At 40.7% G+C, this 21,039-nt stretch overlaps 1 protein-coding gene across 1 annotated transcript in view; it reads right to left on the bottom strand.

The window, feature by feature from the left end:
* Positions 1-21,039, bottom strand: part of ATP8A2 (ATPase phospholipid transporting 8A2) — a 276,235-nt gene that overhangs the window by 73,542 nt on the left and 181,654 nt on the right. Inside the window, exon 32 of the mRNA XM_030458567.1 lies at positions 20,419-20,526. Coding sequence (XP_030314427.1) covers positions 20,419-20,526 — 108 coding nt within the window. The remainder of the gene's footprint in view (positions 1-20,418; positions 20,527-21,039) is intronic.

Raw genomic sequence — 21,039 nt, 5'->3', positions numbered from 1 at the left:
CAGACACAAGGGCATACAAAAATGTTTGTTAACTCTAAGATGAATTTGCAAGTCAGAATTAAAGCCATATTTTTCCTCAAGGACCAATGCCCTGAATTTCCTTTTAAAATTAATCCCTTTCATTTTACTGTTTTACGAAGAATAGGTGTGGGCAGTCATTTAGAGTGGGGTAGCTGGGTGCTAGACTGCATTCTTGCTTTTGACTGATTGTGAGTTGGGATGAGACAAATTTTGGCACACAGGATGCCAACAGAGTTCAGCCCACACATGTGGAGACTCAGGATGGCTCTAGTCAGACAAGCAAATTGCTTTTATACCTGCACTAGAAATGGAAAGGGGCTCTCTGTCAGGGCAAAAAACACTTTAGGAAGAGGCTGGCACCTAAGAGGGAGGCAGGGACCATGGTTTTATAGAGGAGGAGAATGGTGTAAAAGCCAGATTCCCTTTCACAACATTGTGGAAGACCCTTCAACTTGCTAGCAGCTCCTGACATAGTGTCAAACTGGAATTAAAGCATTCAACATCACAAAACCAATGTTATTGACTAGATGAGTATTACTTTTTCAAGAAGAGAAAGTGCTACAGTCTGATCTATAATAGACACCAGAGCATTTTCAGCAAAACTGTTAAGGCCTACCTAAAAATATGAACTTTTTTTTCAATTCTTTACACTACTGCTTCCCACACTGCACTTTGCTACAAGGAGGACCACAATCCCCACTGAAGTTCAAGTGGGGCCAGCAAGCCTGAATAATGGGCTAGCCTCTACCTTATACTTCTGAGATCAGACTCTAATTCAAGTGTGATGGAAATGGCAAACTGTTTCCTGGACTCTTCTGAGCAAAGCAATGCAGGTACTGAAAGATACAGAAAGTCACTGGGATACCCAGGAGGAAGATGAGGGGTGGAGAACAGAAGGATCAAGTGGAAGAGAAGTGATATTCAAACAGAAAGTGTACACTCATCAGGTGTTAACACTCACATCGCTCTGTCACTACCTACACCTCTCATCTTAGCCCATTCTAACAGTGAAGACGACCAATTTCAGGAATGTCATATTCTGCATCTACCACTATTGTGCTGAGTTCACATTGGACCAAACCTGTGAGAATAAGAGTCCAGATGTCTGTTTGGTACAAGCCACCAAAGGGAGATCCAGTGACATGGTATTAAAGAGATTAGCCTCCAAAAAAAAAAACCCCTAAACAACACACCAAAAAAACCCCCCAAAAACCGCCCAAAAAACCAAAACCAAACCAAACCCCAAAACAAAAGAAAAAACCAAAAAATAAACAAAAAACAAAACAAACAAACAAAAAAACCCAGGAAAAGACACCAAAATCCCAAAACATTGAAGTGCTTAGTCAGAGCACAAATCTCTTCTACAAAGCTACTTACTGTCCTCTGGACTGGAAGCTTACTCATTATAAAATCTACAGTGTTCCCTCTCCCCTACACTTTCTGTACTCCTGTGGTTTGTAACAGTTTGGAAAACTTCAGGGGCATTCCTAAGTGGTTACAGATGTGTAAGGATGCACACTACAGGCCACTTCATTTCATTAAGAGGATGACATAACCCTGCATGCCAGCTTCAAAAGTAGCTCATTTAATATTGAACTAGGAGACATGACTGTCCCAGACTTGCTGTGTGCCTGTTGAGAGTGATGGGATTATAACAGCAGCTGGCAGTGCTCTGTTCCAAGAAAGCTCAAAGCATTATTCAGTCTTGAGTTCCCTCTTCCTCTGTGGAGCCATTTGATCCTTAATCTCTTTTATGGATTATTAACCCTTTTGATGTACTACTTCCCTCAACAAAGTTTTCCACACACATATTTATATCAAAACATGAAGACTATCAGGAAGACCTCACAGTTGCACATCTATTTTGGATGCAACTTATAACTACTTGTCAACCATGCATTTGCACAAAGAGGTGTTTGAGATTAGATACAGAGATTTAGTATTTTGACATCCACTGCACTGCTTTTCCAGAATCAGACTGTGTAACTGGAAGACATTAGCAAGATGCCACAGAGTACTTGTGACCATGGACTACTCATAAAACTAGTTCCCTGTATCACAATAGTATCTGCCATGTGCTTTCCACACAGAGCAAGTTTTAGTGTAGACTTCTGCTCTATTACTCTGTCCCTGTTCTGCTGGGAGACTCTTGCCAGGACCTACTTCCCTTCCTTTCAGCCGTGTCTTGAATAAATAGGATATAACTACAAGTTGTTGTGTATGAGCAGGTTTCTTTTCCATAGGAACTGAGATGGCCAGATGCTAACATGATAGCTTGGGACAAAAGGTGGCCTCTACAAAGATGATAATACCAGAATTATCAAAAAAGATTAAAAAAAGACAGTGGCTTGAGAGTTATTCAGGAATGTGCCGTTCTGTGATGAGGAGAGGAAGGAATTGGGAAGACATTCCTGGCTGAAGAGAATTAGAAACTGTGCCAAGGGTTATCAACATCACAGTCACTAAAGAAACAACAGGAAAAAAGGGTGTAGGAGGAGAATTTTGTGAGGCAGGCAGGAAAAACAGTGCTATTTGCTAGATGTCAGAGGAAAGCAACAGCTTACTGAGTTTGAGATACAGCAAATGATGTGGGGTTTTTCAGGGCAGGACTGCTGGAAGAAGCAGAAGAGAACAAAGCTGTTGAGAGGAGAAAAGAAGATAGAGTGGATACATTGTATTTCTGCTTTTCTTAATGATCTTGCATAATGCAGAATGGAATAGAAGGAACTCAAAAGTGACAAATGGGTAGACAACAGATGGCTGGGAAAATAACTGGGAACTGTAGAAGCAGCTCAGGTAGTTCAAGACTGGGAAATGGCAGAGCCAGGGGAAAAAATGACCTTGAACTATCACTGGTGAAGTTCCTGTACAGGAATAGCATTGTACAGCTGAAGTACAGTATTTCAATACTGTCATTAAAATGTTTCATACATATTTCTTAAATAGAAATACTATTAATCACAAGAGTTTCTTTTTAACCATCTGATCACTGGTATTACACCCCTTGTAATTCCCCCCTCCTCTCCTTGTCAATTTGCTCAGTTCCCACTATGAGAAAATCCAATAAATCTTTATTGCATTAGACTTATATATGAACACACCTCTTCTCCAAGGAATATATTTTAATAATTTAGATGGAAGATCTGTATTGCATCATTTCTTTGATTTCAGGGAATGATGCAGTGGGGTAGAAAGCTAATTTAGATGGGTTTAAAATTACCACAGTTCCACTACTACCTTAGGTTCTACTATTCAGTTTGGCATATTTGGTGTGGAATTATGAGTAATTGCTCTATTTCCTCACCCAAAAAGATTTCAAGGAATCTATAATCTTGCACACAGCACAGTAAGTAGCACTATTGAACATGACGCATGTACCAAAGTCATGAAAGAAGTTACACAGCACTGCAAGCTATTATTTGAAGGCAAATTTGCAATTATAGTAGCAGTCACACTGCAAAGCACATATGATGGCAGAATTAAAGTCGTATTAAAGCCCACCCGAGCCTTAGAGGGACATTGCTCAAATCCACAGCAAGATTCTACCAGGAAGCTGATGGCCATTTGGGATCTTTTCACCACTAGAATTCAACAATAGGAGATTTAGATTACCACAGAGGAGGAAATCCCCCGCTTTCTAGTGGGAGGTAGAGAGAGGTCACAACCTATTAGTCTAAAAAATCACAGCAATAATTACTTTAACATACTAACATTCCCATCCTCACAGCCTCAGGCTGCAAAAAATCAAAATAATCCACCTTCCTGGCAGATCTCAAAACTACTTTTAATGGAATTAAATTCATTAAAAACATCCCTATCAAACACTTTAACTGAATATCTGGTAACACTATTTGGTAGAAATCCCACGCACAAGATAAGAATCTAGGAATCTCACAGAATTGTTCTGGTTGGAAAAGACCTTTAAGATTATAGAGTCCAAACATTAACCTAACTCTACCATCACTAAACAAGTCTTTTAAACACCTCCAGAGACTGCTTCCCTGGGCAGCCTATTCCAGTGTTTAGTAACACTTTGAATGAAGAGGCTGCTTCTGATATCCAATCTAAACCTCCCCTGGCACAACTTGAGACAATTTCCTCTTGTCCTGTTGCTTGTTACTAAGGAGAAAAGACCAACCTCCACCCTGCTACCACGTGCTTTCAGGTAGTTGCAGAAAGTGGTAAGTTGTAGTTGTAGATACACAGGTGATTTCCTTCCTTCTCCATTACTATAAACATCACCTTCTTACTCTCTGACCTTAAGACAGATTTCAAACTCATCACTGGCCCAAAGGCTTAAGAAAAAAAAAATTAAAAAAACCCACTTAATTTGAGGTACTGCCCAGTATAGACTGGAAGGAAGAAGTTCCACATTTAGAAAAAAAAATATGCAGAGGAAACTTCTTTGGATGTCTGAATTAATATATAAAAATCCCCACAACAGGCAGACAGTAGGAGGATGGGCACTGGAATGCTAAATCCTAACAGCAGAGTGCAGGTGAAGCAAGGAAAGGCTCTGCAAACCCCTGTGATGACCACGGCCCAGCAACACAGCCAGGTTTCAGACTATCAAATTGATTTTTCAGCTTGAAATGGCACTAGCTGTTTTTTATGCTTCATAGCTGAGTTCTGGCACAGATGTTTAAAGCTTTCCAAGCTGTTTAACAGATTAAACAAACAGCCAGCAGTAGCTAAGCAGGGAGAAAGGGCTCTAACTCAGTAATGTATTCTGCGGTGATAAATTCCCTTTCAGTGAGGCTATGACTCCTGTCCTAGTCGAGTCCCTTTGGAAGAAAAAGTAAAATGGAAGGAATCAAATATAAAGCAAAGAACTGGCTGAAATGGCTCTTCAGGGCGTTCCCTGCAGTGTTGGCACTCGAAGCTGTACCTGGGCTTCAGTCTTTAGCCACAGCAACACTAATTAATTGAGGGCACTTTGGAAAATGCCCTCCAATCCCCTGCTGTGACTGCTGGACTGCTCACAAAATTTCTCCCTCAAGTCCTTTCTGCTCTTTTGAAGCCCTACTGGAATATGCACTACCCAGCCTAGGGTAAGAGAGCAGCTTTCCCTGGATGGGACCTTCCTTGAGGTGGTTAATTGAGCAGGTGCAGGGGGCCCAGGGATGGAGCAGGAAGCAGGAGTGTGGCTCAGGGGCCCTGCAAGGAGCCAGATGAAGAGAAAAGAACCTGAAGCTGCAAAAGCTCCTCCACAACGCTCCCCAAGATGTAAATCCAAGATACATGAGAGAAAACCCCAGAAAATCTTATCTACAAGAAGATGCATATGCATTAATAGAAATGATGCTTTGAGGCGTTGCATGCCTCTGAGCAGACATAAAAAGCAGGGGGTGGGGGCAGCAGCCCATGTGAATTGGAAGGAGTGTGGCTGCACCCGAGTCCACCTATGCAGGGACCTATGTCAGGGTGTTGGCTGCATGTATTTGGGTAGAAGTGGGTAGAGAAGCTGGAGGAAAGCAACAAAATCAGTGAGGGTGTGTTGCGTGCAGATTTTAAACACTAGATGCCTCTCTAAATATCAACAGGGAAGACCACCAGAGGCAGAATACAAATCAAACTGATTTTTTCCTCAGTAAAATATAGCAGCAAGCAGAGGCTTCCAGGGGACTTGTACACATGTATTCAGACTCACTGTGCTGAGACTGAGGAGAGCATTCCTTATGCTGCCCTTGACAGGAGCAATTGATGAAAATTCAAGTTTCCCAAGATGGACAAAGCCAGCCAGAGGCTACTGACCCAGAGGCAGCTACTGAAAGACAGCAGGCATCAGCAGACCTTCCTGTCCCTATTCCCACATTAGATGATGTTTGAAACCAGCAGTGTCTGTGGTGAGCTGGGCTGAAGGGGGCATAAATAACAGTACATGTAAAATAAGCTTAAGAAAAGGGGCAGAATAAAATAACGCATTAGAAGTCTCAGCATTTTTCACTGTTTTGACCACCACTGCTCAGATGGATATTTTCTATAGTAAAAGCAAAAGATTTACAACAAGTGTGTCATTAAAGTGTTTGAAGGACCAGGAAACTTGTACATCCTGTTGTTCCTATTCTTCTTTAAACAAAGGTAAAGCAAGTGTTACGCGTGACTGAACCTATCTTTGTTTGACTGCTGGGATGCCTTTTCTCAGTTGCCCATTTTTCTGCCCTACACTTCCAAACATCCATCAGTTCTTCAAATTCAATGAATGGCACAAAAATCTCTGGTCTGATTTTGTGTTTTTCCTTCTCAGAGCAGTAAGAAAAACTTACATGTTAGTCAATGAATTTAATGCAGCTCTGCTTCTGCTACTGAGACAGATATTAAAGAAAACAGTGGCCAGTTAAGAACTGTAATTAACAATCTGACTGTTCATGACACTCCCTGAGTGCCTCCTGGTTTATCATCAGCCATACAAAGGTACCTGTACTTCATCTAGCAGAAAAGGACAGTGGTAAAAGTCAGAGCACACACATATAACAAATTGCTCTTTAAAAAAATAACTTTAAAATCAGGAAGTGATATTGACTAGTTTTGTTACATTTAAATACATACACATCTTTGTATGCACTGATTTATCTAATGAGCAAAGCACAGAAGCCACTCCAAACACCAAAGAACCCAAATACTAACTGTTGCTTTAACAACTAACATCAAGTTCTTCCATTTACAGCATTTGCTCTATGGTTTTGACCTTAGTAGATCCAATTTTCACACAGGGTCCCAACACGCTTTTAAGAACTGTTCAGATATGCAAATATTTGAAGACAGTGGAACTGAGGTAAAAACCAAAATGTGTAGAAAGAGGAGACCTAGGCTGAAGTTGGTTTTTATTTGAGGAAAAAACCCTTGTTTTCTCATGTATCACTTAACTATCAGATTTCAAGTATTCGATAAAATATAATCAATTACTAGTTACCTCAAATACTGGTCATCTGGCTGCCTTTAAAATTCAAACTGCTTTAGCTCTAGGTGACATTCTTATTTAAAATCCTAGATTACAGGAAGCAAAACCAAAGATTCTTCTTCGGTCAGGAACTCTTTATTTTTTAAAAAAATTATTTTTAAATCACAATACTATATCAAGTTCAGATTCAAATCAGTTTCAGAAAATAGCAGCTGCTGCTACTAAGAAACCCCACAAAATCTACTGATCTGAGAAACTATCCATCACTCACTAACTGCTGCAGAACTGCCTCTATCCCATACTCAGTACCCTATGGAGGTATTTGTCTTCTGAATATTTGGGAAGTAGGAGGTTGGACAAACTCTAGGACTATGGCTCTTCCAGGTGCCTGTGGGGATCCAGGATCAGGAAGAGGACCAAAGCCTAAACTTCTAAGGACACAAGCCAGTTTACTTCATGCAGCCAGTAAATCTGACCTCCTGTACATAGCACAAAGTGTTACACTACCTACAGACAGGTTCTGGTGAAAACCCAGACTCGGATCACCCGGAAAACACTTGTACACTTGTATAGCTACAATTCTCATGCTCCATTTTGAGCTTGGAACGTAAAAAAATGCCATTAACCCAGCAGCATTAGGTAAGCCCCGTGGTTTTTCTATGACTTAGTTTTTGTTTGCATTAATTTTACCTCCAAATCTGCATGTCTGAAACTCCACACTCTTCAAGTCTGCTTAAAGTGATTACGTCTTTTCAGTAAATCTTGGATTGTTCTCTCTCCTGGCTGCAGAGCTGTCTGCCTGCAATTTCTCAAAAGAGCGCCAGGATTTCATGTCCATTGGCCCCTGCATTCCTGCCAAAGCCCTGCAGAAACGAGAGCTCCTGCAGCTGCCAGGGTTTATTTACACACATTCCAGCCTCAAATTGAATTAATGAGCATAATTTAACTCAGGCAATGTCTTCCACAGCTCTTGTTTCTCTTGACATTTCTCTTTTTTTGTTTCTCTTGACATTTCTTTCTCTCACACAACCCCTCCTGTAGTCTGTCTTAAAGCAGCATCTCAAGTGATTTTGGTGTAAAAAGCAATTGCAGACACATTGCATCTCCGATTTGAGCTGATAAACTTGTACATATCTTTTTACTACTTCATGGAAAGCCCAGGATCCCCTTAATCACTGCCCAGAAGATTAACCTGCAATTACTTGCTCTGTTCAATCAGAGTTCATCAGTTTAGCAATGAAGACCCAACCTCAGAAAGAGCTACGATCCAACAGATGACAGCAGCTGATGCTACAACATATCTACAGTTGTTAACATTCACACGCTAAATTTAGTAAATTGTTTCTACACAGGTCTCCAGTCCCTTTCTGCTCTCAGAAGTCTAAAATTCGTGCCTTCACAGCATAAGAGGTCCCCACGTGAACAAGCCCTGCAGGAGCTGCACAGACACGCCACATTCAGCAAGCTCTCTTTATGCCACCAACCAGACCGATGTGGTGTTACCCATTTGTTATGTCAGAGATGAAGCATAAAAATATTTCACCAAATATTTGCACCCATGTGAATAAAAAAGCCCCTTCCCCCCATATGATAACCCTGCACAGTGTGTCTCAGACTGATTATGTGTATTTATTATATGGTGCTTGAAAGTCTTACAACGAAAGCCATATAGGGCTACTAAGAGAGTGTGGGAGGAAAAGAACTAAACCTTTTAATGATAAATACATTTGCTACATCAGCACTTGACCAGCACCATGGAGGAGAATATTTCAGCTGCGCTTCAAAGCCCTAGACCCACAGGAACAAAACTGGTTGCTTGGCACACAGCAGTTTGGCTTTCTGGGAAGAGAAACCTCTTATAAAGTTCCCACAAAACCGTATCTGTTCATGGGCTAGGTGCTTCTTCAAATGTTCAAAACTGAAACGCTGAACTTCTGAGCAGAAGCCTGGTCTAGCTGCAATTGGTACACGCTGGCTGTAAATTTTGGTAACATTTAGACTACACAGAAGTGGCATGTCCTGAAATCCCCTAATAATGAGCTACGAGACGTTAGCCCCAGTTATAAGGTTGAAGATGAGCTTTGCTTCTGCATACACAATATTTTGATCAGAGAAACCAGGGGCTTGGGGTTCCATGCAAAAAACAAGAGTCCATGTAAACAAGTGACTGTTTTGGAAAAAACAGGGAAATGGTATAAAGAGAAGAAGGGCAAGATGCTGGGTGGAGGAAAGATCCTGGAAGTGGCAGAAGATCCCAGAGAAGAGGGACATGCATACAGATGAATGCTGGGGAATACCCAGGGACCCTGACCAGTAACACTTATGGGTGGCCAACACTGCCCAGCAGTGGCACAGCAGGAATCTCCCTAACTGTGTCCAGCTTTTCCAGACCAGCAGTGACCTTACTGCAGGGAAGGGAAGGCAAGACCTAAGGAATAGAATGCCAAGACCTAGGGAACAGAATGCCATGGTAGGAGAAAGTGAATGAGAAAAATCAAATAGGGTAAGAGAACATCTCTCTGATTCTGAAATAAACCCCAGCATCCAGATCCACTACAGGTTGTCATTTATTTTGTCTTTCCTGTGACAGCCAGATACATTTTAGCCCTTGCAGGCCACTTTCATCAGAAGCTGATGCAGGCTGCATATGGCTTTAAACCAATTCTGCTTGCTTCCATAGGAAAAGCATGACAAACACTTGGTTTTCTGTCTTCTAGTATCACAAGACCAGAACGCACACACTCTTCACAGTCACAGTAATAAATTCTGCCAGTAACATCCCTTAAAAGCTCCCTCTTGGTCCCCTCTCTGGATATTTTGAACCTTTCAATTTAATTCCACATTCCTAAGTAATGTTTTCTCCCTTATACACAGCAAAAGTCAAACATACTTGTCACTAAAGGCTTATTGGCTCCTTGGGAAACATTTTGCATTTTGGGGTTGCCTTTCATTCATCTTTTGGGCTGTGTAAAGAAGCAGGCAAGTCAGGAGTTCAAGTGCCCCTCACATATATTCTGAATGAACAGTAGTGGAGAGACCCATCAGCTCAATGAGATTTTGCCTAACCTCAGATGACAACAGCACTTTTTATAGCAACCTAAGGAAAACTATTTCACAGAGCCTCGTTTTTTTGTTGTTCCACTCCCCACCAGATACCTATCTTGTTACTCCATATGCTCACTTCTCCCTCCTCCATTTTTAAAAATTTCTTTTTATATTGGCATGCACTTCTATAAAAGCAAAATGAAAGTCAACGGTGTAACACTGTCAAAAGAAATTCACCATCATTTTCTCTGACTTATCTGCTTGAGAGCAGGAAGGCTCTGCAGAGGGACCTGGACAGGCTCAGTTGATGGGCTGTGGCAAACTGTATGAGTTTCAAAAAGCCCAAGTGCTGGGTCCTGCATTTTGGTCACAACAACCCCATGCTGTGCTACAGGCTTGGGAAGAGTGGCTGGAAAGCTGCCCAGCAGAAAAGGACCTGAGTGTGCTGGCTGACACCTGGATGAGTATGAGCCAGCAGTGTGCCCAGGTGGCCCCAAGAGCATCCTGGCTTAAATCAGAAACAACGTGGCCAGCAGAAGAGATCAAGCTCCTGAACTCAGCACTGGTGAGACTGCATCTCGAGTACTGTGTTAGTTCTGGGCCCCTCACTGTGAGACAGACACTGAGGTGCTGGAGCACGACCAGAGAGGGGCAATGAAGGTGGTGAAGGGTCTAGAGAAGAAGTCCTATATGGAGAGGCTGAGGGAACTGGGGTTGTTCAGTTTGGAGAAGGGGACACTGAGAGGAGACCTGATTGCTCTCTACATCTGCCTGAGAGGGGGCAGTAAGGAGATGGGTGTTGGTCTCTTTTCTCAAATAAATAATGAAAGGACTAGAAGAAGTGTCCTGAAGTTGCACCAGGGCAGGTTTATAGTAGATCTGAGGAATTTCTTTACTGAGGGAGTAGCCAGGCACTGGAATGGGTTGCCTAGGGAGTTGCTGGAATCACCATTCCTGGAGATACTAAAAAAGCATATAGATGTGACACTTCAGGACATGCTCTAGCAGGCATGGTGTTTTTTTCTGGCTTGATCATTGGACTTGGGTGATCCTAGAGTTTTTTTTCCTACTGCCATTATTCTGTGATTTCTGCATCATCAGTCAAACTTCCTCTGAATGTGGAAAAAGCCTTAAATACAGCTGCTGTTGAAGCAGCATGAAGGTTACTCTTCATGCTTCTCTGAAACAGAAATAACCTAAAATATCCCTTTTTTTGGTACATCTCCTCACAGATTCTCTCAGAACCCTGTAACAAGAATATTTCTTCAACAACCTGAAAATAAAATGCCAGACATTGTGTATTCTACTGGATGTACATACATAGGTGGATAAAACACTGAAAGCAAGAGCTTACATAAATTCAGGAAGCACAAAACTAATAAAATCCTTTAGATGCTTACAAAAACTGATGCTTACTCCAATATATTGCACAAAATAAGTGCATGAAAGGTGACAGTAATTTTTGTAGAGTCTAAAATGAACTCTAATAATCACACTATCTTCTCATCATTCACACATTTTGCACACCCATGCAGTGGACTGAATATGGTGTGGAAACTTTGAAAGCCAATGTTATTTCATTCTACACTTTATTTTCCTTGCCTATCTCCCAAAAAGAATCCTGCTCTCTCAGCAGCTCCTTTGCTCAGTACTGGGTGCAGCTCACAGACCACTACAGGTGGAACTGACGCCAGGCAGGAATTCATCCTCTTCTTTCCCATAAACCCTCTGAAAATGAAAAATGCTTCAGACACATGATTTCAATCTAACTGAGTCAATCACTTCAGAGAATGAGATTAAAGAAATAAGTTCACATATAATACTGTTCTGGTTTATTTCTTTGAAATATTTGGCATTTCCCAGTTGCTGAACATACCAAGCAGTAAGAAGTACCTTCAGAGAAATGCTGTTCAACACCACGTATTTGGACTGATATACTGAAAACAAAAAAGTCATTTTTGCTGAATTTTGACACTTATTCCATTTAACCACTTCCTTCTCCTTCCATCCTCCAAAAAAGCATTCCACACTACAGAGAAAGGATGTTCATACTTGTCTTTTTGTGTCAGACACAGTAGTGTGTCTGCCCAGGCTTTCTCTGCACTGGCCTGCTGACTACATTAAGCACCAAATTACCTCCAGTCATGTACCAGAAAAGAGAGGTGTGTCCTCTGCAAGACGGAGCCCTGCAAGATGCTTGGCAAGAGTCTGTAGCTCTTAACGGTGGAAGAAACTCACTTCCCAACATGAAGCTAACTGAGAGGTGCTGTTGTTGGGTTTTACACTAGAGACCAATGGTGGAACATCTGATAATGGGTGGCTCCTTCACACTTTATACATTATACTATGGACAACACCCACACTGTTCTGTGTCCTATCAATCATATTGAGTCATGTACTACGCTAAAGAAAATACAGCTTTGTGGAGGGGATCTGGCTTAGAACCTCCACTTTAATGCTGTTCTTTCCCACAGTCTCCTTCCCCTGCCTTCTGACAAAGTTTCTGGTACAGCAACACCAGCTCAAGTGATACACATAACCAAAAGAGAGCACCTTACTCTACAAGCCAAACAGGGACAGTCTGACTGCACAGAAACCCCAAATCACTCCCAAAACATACAGCATTCACATTACAATTGCTTTTTGCTGGCCATGTCCACCAATAGAGAAGCATCAGAAGATGCCATCGTTGCCACTGGCTGTCGAGTTCACAGGAAAGCCACGGGTGACAGACTTCACCAGCTGACCCACAACAACAGCAGGGTACTTAGGAGGACTGAACTCCTTCCAGCCTCACTGCTCCTGAAGCCTGTGTACTCACATCTTAGAATAATATAAAGAGAGATCATTTCCACTCCTCAGGGCTTCTTGGATCAAATTTTGACATAATACAATTGGGAAAAATGAACTCATGAAACGTATACTGTAGGGAGGAAAGGGAATAAAGGTATGTTTCAAATTGATCTGGAAATATTTTCCCATACAAAACAGTTATTCTTGTCTCTCATAAAAATGCAATCCAATCAGCACAGGAAGAAACAGTGGCATGGAGCACAAATTCAGCTAAACAAACAGAAAGTTCCCCCCCAACAAAATCTCTTATTAAAAAGTAAATTCAAATAAAAACATAACATGACCATCCTGTCCCCAAGGAATGAAGGAAAAAATAACATCCCAACCAAACCCCAAATATCTGCTATCTGGACTTTCCTGTATCCGTCAGGAAACAAAGTGACTTAAATGTGACCAAGGCAAGCTATAAAACCACTAATTCCAACTCACAGTCACCTCCTGCTCTCTGGATTAGTTCCCATCTGCTGTTCCTTTCATTTTCTAAAGGAGCCACTGCTTCATTGCTATGAGGTTAAATGCTCTTTTAAAAACCATTTTATATTCACGATTACCCTACCACCTTCCTTTCCTTGTATTCTAGAGATCATAAGACCAACAGCATATTAATCTCTATAACTCTCAAGTCCTCTCTATTCTGCCCATCTTCATCGTGCCAGACCATTTAGGCAAATCACATAGGAACAGGATATTGCTCAGTGCCTTCACACTGCCTGGAAATGTGGCTGCTTCTCATGGATGACAACCTCAGAGAGGGGTGCTGAGTAGTGAACAGATGCTGAGGCAAACCCAAATCTCTTGGCTGTGAAGCCCTTTCATGTTGCCCTCCAGCCCACCCTACCCACCCTCTGTGCAGCACAGTTTGCCTGATAGAACTGATCTGCAAAAGATGCCACTGAGGCAAAAAGCATAAAAATTGTTTTGGCTACTCTCCACTTAATGCTTCTCCAACATGCAAAGGTTTTTCTTTTACTGGGGTGCATACAAACCCTTGTTCTACACGACAAACCCACACTGCAGAGCAGCTTTCATTTTCCCTCCTTAAGTTTCTAATGCATAACACAGCCTACTTCCAGTAATGCTCTGAACCAGTATGGCAAGTCATACGTTCTTAGTTTGTCCTTGCTCGTCAATGTGGCTCAAAACAGAGACTTTTTTTGTAGACATGAGTATTAGTACACACTGCCTCTGGTAAAATACAGTAGCTGCTTTTATAAATTTAAAAGCCAGATGCTTCTCATTAAGAAAATATTGAATAGGATATCGTCCAAACAAGCTTTCCACAAGCATGCAGCAAGGCTTTGCAATACTTTAAAATGTATGAAAAAAGTGATTTGGGGAAATTTTGAAGGACATTGATCAACCCTGGACCCCTAACAGAAAAAGAATTGCAATTTTTGAAGCACCATCCATTACCATGGAATGATAATGCTCTCCTGAGTGAAGGAGCTTGTTCCTGGACACTGCTATACCCTACTCAAAAGCAATAAATCTGGACAATCCACCAATATCACTGAAATGTAAATGTTCTCTCTGTGCACTGTATTTTTATTTAAGCTACTGAGCAGCATTTAAATTTGTTAAGGCTACCTGATCTCCAAACACTGGCCAGACAGCATGGCTAGCATCCAGCTTACACTGCAGCACTGAAGGAAAACCAAAATGAGACCCTGTGCACCATCTGTACAGTCTGCAGGTAACCACTGCTCTCCACTCACTTTCCTCTTGCTCTTCCATCTAACACAGGAGCCTGCCAGCCACATCTCTTCTGCAGGGCAGGAGTAAAGACCCAAGGAAAAGCAGAGAAAGACATCAGAGAATTTTGGAGGCCAGCTGACTGCCTTGCTCTGCACTACCAGTTCCCAAATCAGAGTTTTTATGGTCATGGCTTAACCTTATTTTTTGCATGTAGGTACAGCTGCACATACAGTCCTGCTTTAAAGTCTTTATAAAATACTTCCAAAGGGAAATTAGGCTATCTTTAAGAAATATTTGGGAAAAATTTGCTGCAGAGTTGCCAAACATGTAAAGTGGAAGCTGTAGGGGGTTAGCCTGCAGAAAATAAGCACCTTTAATTTACTGTTTTAGCATTCAGACATTATTTATTTTTATTTATCTCAACGTTTTTCATCTTTTTGTCCTACATACATAATGTCAGGGAGATCCAAGTGACAGATTAATTTCTGAAAGCCAGTGTGTGGCTTATAAAACCAACCAACCAGCCACTCCTTCAACAGATGCTTAAAATGTATGTATGCTTTCGTTAGTCTAATTTGTCTGCTCAGAGCCTATTCCAAAACTGCAGAAAAAATTCCAAAAACCACATCAAGTGGCGTGGAGACTGCTGTGCATAACGACAAAACCAAACATGATCAGCAGGCATTAAGGACCTCAATCTGCAGGCAAACTGATTTCTGCCTAACAGCTGGATGAAGCATTTCCACCAACCAAAACTCTGACACCACAATATAATGTGCAACCGATTGCAGACAAACCAACCACAATCAGAACAGCCAGTTTTCTAAACCAAACTTGCAGGAATGTGAGGAGCCAGAAAGAACAATTGAGACCTCTAGGAAAAAAAAAATAAATTCAGATTTAGAGAGAAAGGCAAAAATATCTTGGAAAACAAGAAAAGGTACATTAAGCTGTCAGTATTTCAGTGTGTATTTGCAAGAGCAGTAAGGTGAAACCTAATTATTAAGTTACAAATAATGATTGTTATCTTGCTTCTAGGGTTTTCTTGGTTTTGTTTTGTATTGTTTCCAAGTCTTCCAAACCATTCAGCGTTTCTCCCACACTTTGGCAATAACTGAATCAGCAAGATTTAAGGGACCTTCTAACTGAAGCTACTAAACTTGCCATGCAACAAGGGTCCACCAGACCCTCTAGACCACTTCCCACCCTCAAAACTCAACAATCAAGAGTAACCACAGTAACAATCAAGAGTAACCACAACAATCAACAGTAACCAAGACAGTGAACCTGTCTTGCTCATGGCATACACAGAAGAATGAAAAGCTTTTCTAAAAAGAGGGACAGATGTTTCTTGGCAAACCATTAATAACTCCTGTTTACTGTTACAATAACATGAATTGAGATCAACCAGAGATCTCAATTCCTGGGACCCTGTTAAAAAGAACCTTTAATCCAGGTAAAGCTGATGCACAGCTTCCTTGAAGTCTTTATGTAAGTAGACAAATAACCTAGCAAAAATCTGGAAGTTTAGCTGGAAAGAACAAATTATCTTTTGTCAAGGACTTAAGCAGCAACAGGAAGCAAAGCAAACCTGCCCCTAGTTGTCAATGCATCCAAGTGGCTCTTTCTGTAGCTACTTCCACTATGCAGAGCAGAGCTGGTGGTACAACTATCATTTACTCTGTGAATTTGGTGAATCTCCTCTCTAATTAATTACAGTTCTTCTAAAGTATTTTGGAAGTGCAGCAGCTTCAGCTTCAATACCTCCAGAAAACTGTAGGCCTCAAATGAGAAAGGGCTTCCCAACATCATCCTTAGATGAAAATAATGGGTTCCAAACTCAAAATTTTTCTTCAACACTAGTTCTGAGGGGTACAGCACAAAGCAGGAGTGTAAAACCTCTGAATTCCTAACCTGCATTTTGGATTAACCCCAGTGTATGACCTCTCAAAACCAGATTAAATGCTACACTTTTTTACCCCCTCTCCTCCCAGATGAAAAAAATGAGACAAATACTGGTCTTCCTAAAGACATTTCCTTAATGGTAACAGCGATTAATGAGGCAGAGACAAAACACAACACTTACATTAAGGGAAACAGATTGAGGGGAAAAAAAAAAAAACAACACAAAAACCTCCCAACAAATCACAGCTCAGTAGCAGTCCTTTCTTCATCCACAACCAGTAACAGATGCTTCAAAGGGGTGATGGGAACACCCCTTCCCTGCCACCCCCTCTCTCCCTTAAAACACTATAACCACAGCATTTTAGTTTGGGGTGGGGAAGGAAGATATCTGTTCTTCACTGTGGATAATGTCTGGATCAAAATTCACAGGTTGATCACTTTTGTACACATATATAAAATCCTCTTGCACGCATACACATACTTTCAAATAAAGGTGTCTAGGTATGAGCATAGGTGAGAATAGCAGCACACAGACTTTGATCCCATACAGTGTAATTTTCTACTTATAAACCTGAAGTATGCTACAATGTCTATGAAGAAATCCATGCAAGAAAAGAATATGAGAAGCATTTTACTCACACCATGTGCATGCACTAGCACGAATGCTACCTCACTCTTCCCTTCAGGGCACCAAATCCCCATCCCCTGGGCAAAGAGAATACCCAAGACTGCATGAGGGTAACACTATCTAATGTGCTGGTCAACAAAATACCACTGGGTTGTGAGCCACACGCCCCAGAAGTGAAGGAAAAAGATAATTAAAAAGGCACTCACATGCCCAGAACAGTGCATTTCTGTACCATCTCTAATTAATGAACATCAAAGTGCATAGCACTTTTCAAAAACATAGACAGCTACTTGTTTCCCAACAATCAGTGGTGGTAAGTAATAAACTACTGGAAGGTGGGAAAGGATTTACACATTGTACAAAATGCTGCCATCTGCAAGTGCTCATTCAAGAACAGTCAGCTCCTATAAAATTATCCTGGCTCCAAAGGCAAAAGAAAAATATAGGCACTGACATTTGTCAGTGTCAGTGTCACTGTTCTCTGCAAATACAAAAAGAACTTCTCTTAACAAAAATATTCAGTAAACCTGAGAAAGCTATAAGAAGACTTTCTTGGTCTTGCATTATTGCTCCTGATACTATTAATGGAAAATACAATTTGCATGTCTGGAAAGGTTACCCCAAAACAGCCACAGTTTTATTTCAAAGAACCAGATCTCATCCTATTGGAAAACTTTCATTAAGGACTACTGAGATTTTTATCACAGTTTTGTCTTATTATATTACATGCATTCTGTTGTGAAAACGAAGTATAAACAGAGGAAATGTGTCGACTCCTTGACAGCAGAGAATAACTAGAGTTGTGCCCCTTTGCCCTCAAGGAGGAAGAAAATGGTATTATTTTCCCTGTGAGAATGCTCAAGATATAAAAGGCCAAGAGAAAGGAATACTTAGGGAAAATGGTTTAATAAATCCCAGCAGAAACAAAGCATCTTTTCACATACTCATAAGTCTGCAAGACTCCATGATGACATTTGATGAATGAATGGAATAAAACATTTTGCACCTCCTATGCCTTTTACTGATGGCAAAGTTCTGGCTAGCACAGATGCTAGATAAGTATTACAGTTAAAACCAGCTTCCTTTAAGTGCTATTGGATTTACATAGTATGAGGATCTAAAATATTCTGGAATTCAGTTTATTTAAAGATAAATATGCTAGCAAGAATTAAAACCAAAACAAAGCAAGCTTTTCACTGTCTCATTTTGCTTATAACATACTTTGATTACTAGCAAATGCAGAAAATAAGGTACAAGGAGTAAAGGAACAGCTTAAGTCTGGGAAGCAGTAAGGCAATTTATTTTACTGACTGGAGCCTAGCATGACCCCAGCTCATTTCAGCATGAGCTGGTTTTATGACAGCTGCTGATTACTCAAGAGAGTTTGTATTAGTTAATGCAAGTGCTAAGCAAGTTCCCTTTACTTTGGGAGCTATGTTGGATTTTACAAAAGGCAAACAAAAAATCCACTCTTGTGCTGCTACTTCTACTGTCAGAAATACAAAAAAACTGTCATAGAATGCTATGACACACACTGGAAGACATAAAATAGATTATTTCTGACTATTTTTATTCAAAAAGTGCCTCTCCGGGCGTATAAACAATCCTTAACATCTTTGATTGATGATTACTGACCTAAGGACACAGCTCTGCAAGAACTGGACTAGACACTCCAAAGTAAATGTGTTCTCTATTTAAAAAAAGTACACTAGACTATTTTACACTCAGCCAGATACTACTACACAATCATTCTCAAGTAGTAATGCCAGAAAAACAGAGCACAAAACCAAAGCTTAAATAGCACTTTCTAAAAACATATTCAAGCAAAATAAAAAACTTATAAACATGATGTTTTTATTCTGAGACCTGTGGTTTATGTCCAAGTAAGAGTTGATGAATTTTGTTGCAGCTGCAATTTAAAAGAATGAGAACTATTTAAAAAGAGAAAACAAACAAACAAAACAAAACAACTTAAACTGCAACACCAAGCAAAAGCTGATAGTTTGACCCTTCTTGTTTGGAGGAGCAGGTCACCTTATTGTTTATGTTGTAGAAAGCAGAACATGCTGATGGCAGCACTACAAGTCTGCTGTGGAGGAGAAGTAGTTTGTGGCCCTATGTGATACTCAAGTCAAATTTCTGCTTCATATATGAAAATATGAATTAGAGCTACTGATACTGTATGTGTGGTGAAACACATAAAGATCACCATGAAATACTACCACAGGACCAAGGCTTTGTCTGTCAGTCATTTACTTTCTGATCCCAGTCTGTCAGCTGCCACTCTGCTCTAAAAAGCTGGACATGAAAATCTACTGTAGCCTCCTCTATCTCCAGTGCTTTAGCAGGAGAATATGAAATATGTATTAGGCAGAACAATAATGAAATCCTGTCCTGACTGCTCTGAGCACAAACATTAGAATAACCTTGAAAATCTCTAATTGGCTTGTAAACATCACTTTTTGAATTATTTTCCAGTATACAAGAGTGACAAGTTAAATATGCTTATTTTTTGTTAAAATTATCCATTTCCTTCTTCTCTTTCTGTATTATAATCAGAATCTTTGCAATAAGGAAAACTCTAAATATATTACAAAATGCTGTCTTCTGGTCATTTTGAAAGCAGTTTCACTTCTACAGAATAACTTTTACCATACGTTTATTAAATCCTTCATTGTTCATGGTAACCTCCTGTTTTAAATACCTACGAGGCTCTTGAATGATTTTGACAGGCTTGTGACTCAATCTTCTCACCACGGGTTGAAAAGATGATACTGAAGGCAAAATTTCAGCACCTGGAACTTAGCTGACATTGAAGGAACAAATCCAAAATTCCTCCAACATTGTAAAGGGACCAGTAAGACAATAGGCTTCCCTTCTGCTTCTGACCATCTCATCATATTCTTAAATAAATTCTGGTTTATTTTAAACAAAAGATGGGAAAAAGGAACAAGAGGAAAGCAAAATACATGGAAGAAAAAGAACTCATTAAAGCTCAAATCCCCAAACGAACTAAATTTCTACCTGGCATTTTTTCAAGCACACAAAGCCTTATCATGAAAGCACTAATGAAAAAGACAGTCTCACTGTTGTCCAACTGAACTGAGAATTGTCATATAGTGTCCACAGTGCATATAATCAGGTATGATGTCACTCATAGGGAGAGAAAGAGCACTTCTAATGAGGAGATTAAACTAAATGAATGCAGGGATTAAAAAACCAAAAGGTTAAAATTCAGTACAAGGGCTCTCACTAGAGCACAAGTCCTGTCCCAGCATCGTGTGAGTGTTCAGGGAGCAGCCCCAGCGCCGCTGGGACGCTGGGATGCTCTGCTCAGCAGCTTCCCCTGCAGCCAAGCCTCGGTACTGACCTGCCCCAGCATATCTGGTGCGATGGGAATCGTGGGCCAGATGGATGAGTAGACACCAAAGAACACCAACCAGAGGAGCATGCTTCCCCAGACGGCCAGGTGACTGAACTGTCAAGGATAAAGGAAAGAAGCAGAGTCAATACAGGACACTTCCTCCATCCACCTAACCTACAGATGCTTCTCTGTTCAGGTCTCTGTCAGTCTCACTCAGCCCTGTCTACAACACTTCATTTCACACCAGTAGCACAGGTTGTTTAAACAGCATAAACCAGTTCTCTTTAATCTTTGCCTCATGACAGAGCAGACAGATTGTCATCTCAGCCAATCTGTCTTACTTGGTGCTCCAAAAACTCATCAGATTTTCCTTGGAACTCTGATTTCTTTCATCTAGCTCCTCCTTCCTGTCGTGCTCATGCCAGGTTCAACACACATACTGAGGTAAGAAGTTTTCAAAGGCTCAGGTTAAAGTTCACATGGACAAATCTCTTTTGGCAGACTGTATCCATACAAGCCATGTGCAGCATGCCTTTGCCTTTCAAGAAGATTCAGTGCTCTGCAGTTCATTATCACAATCAACATCTATTGATCAGCTTTGCTTTTTTTGACTTAAAAGATGTCCTA

The sequence above is a fragment of the Calypte anna genome, chromosome 1, assembly GCF_003957555.1.
Source record: "Calypte anna isolate BGI_N300 chromosome 1, bCalAnn1_v1.p, whole genome shotgun sequence".
In the NCBI taxonomy this organism is placed as follows: Eukaryota; Metazoa; Chordata; class Aves; order Apodiformes; family Trochilidae; genus Calypte; species Calypte anna.
This window is presented reverse-complemented; position numbering and strand designations above follow the sequence as displayed.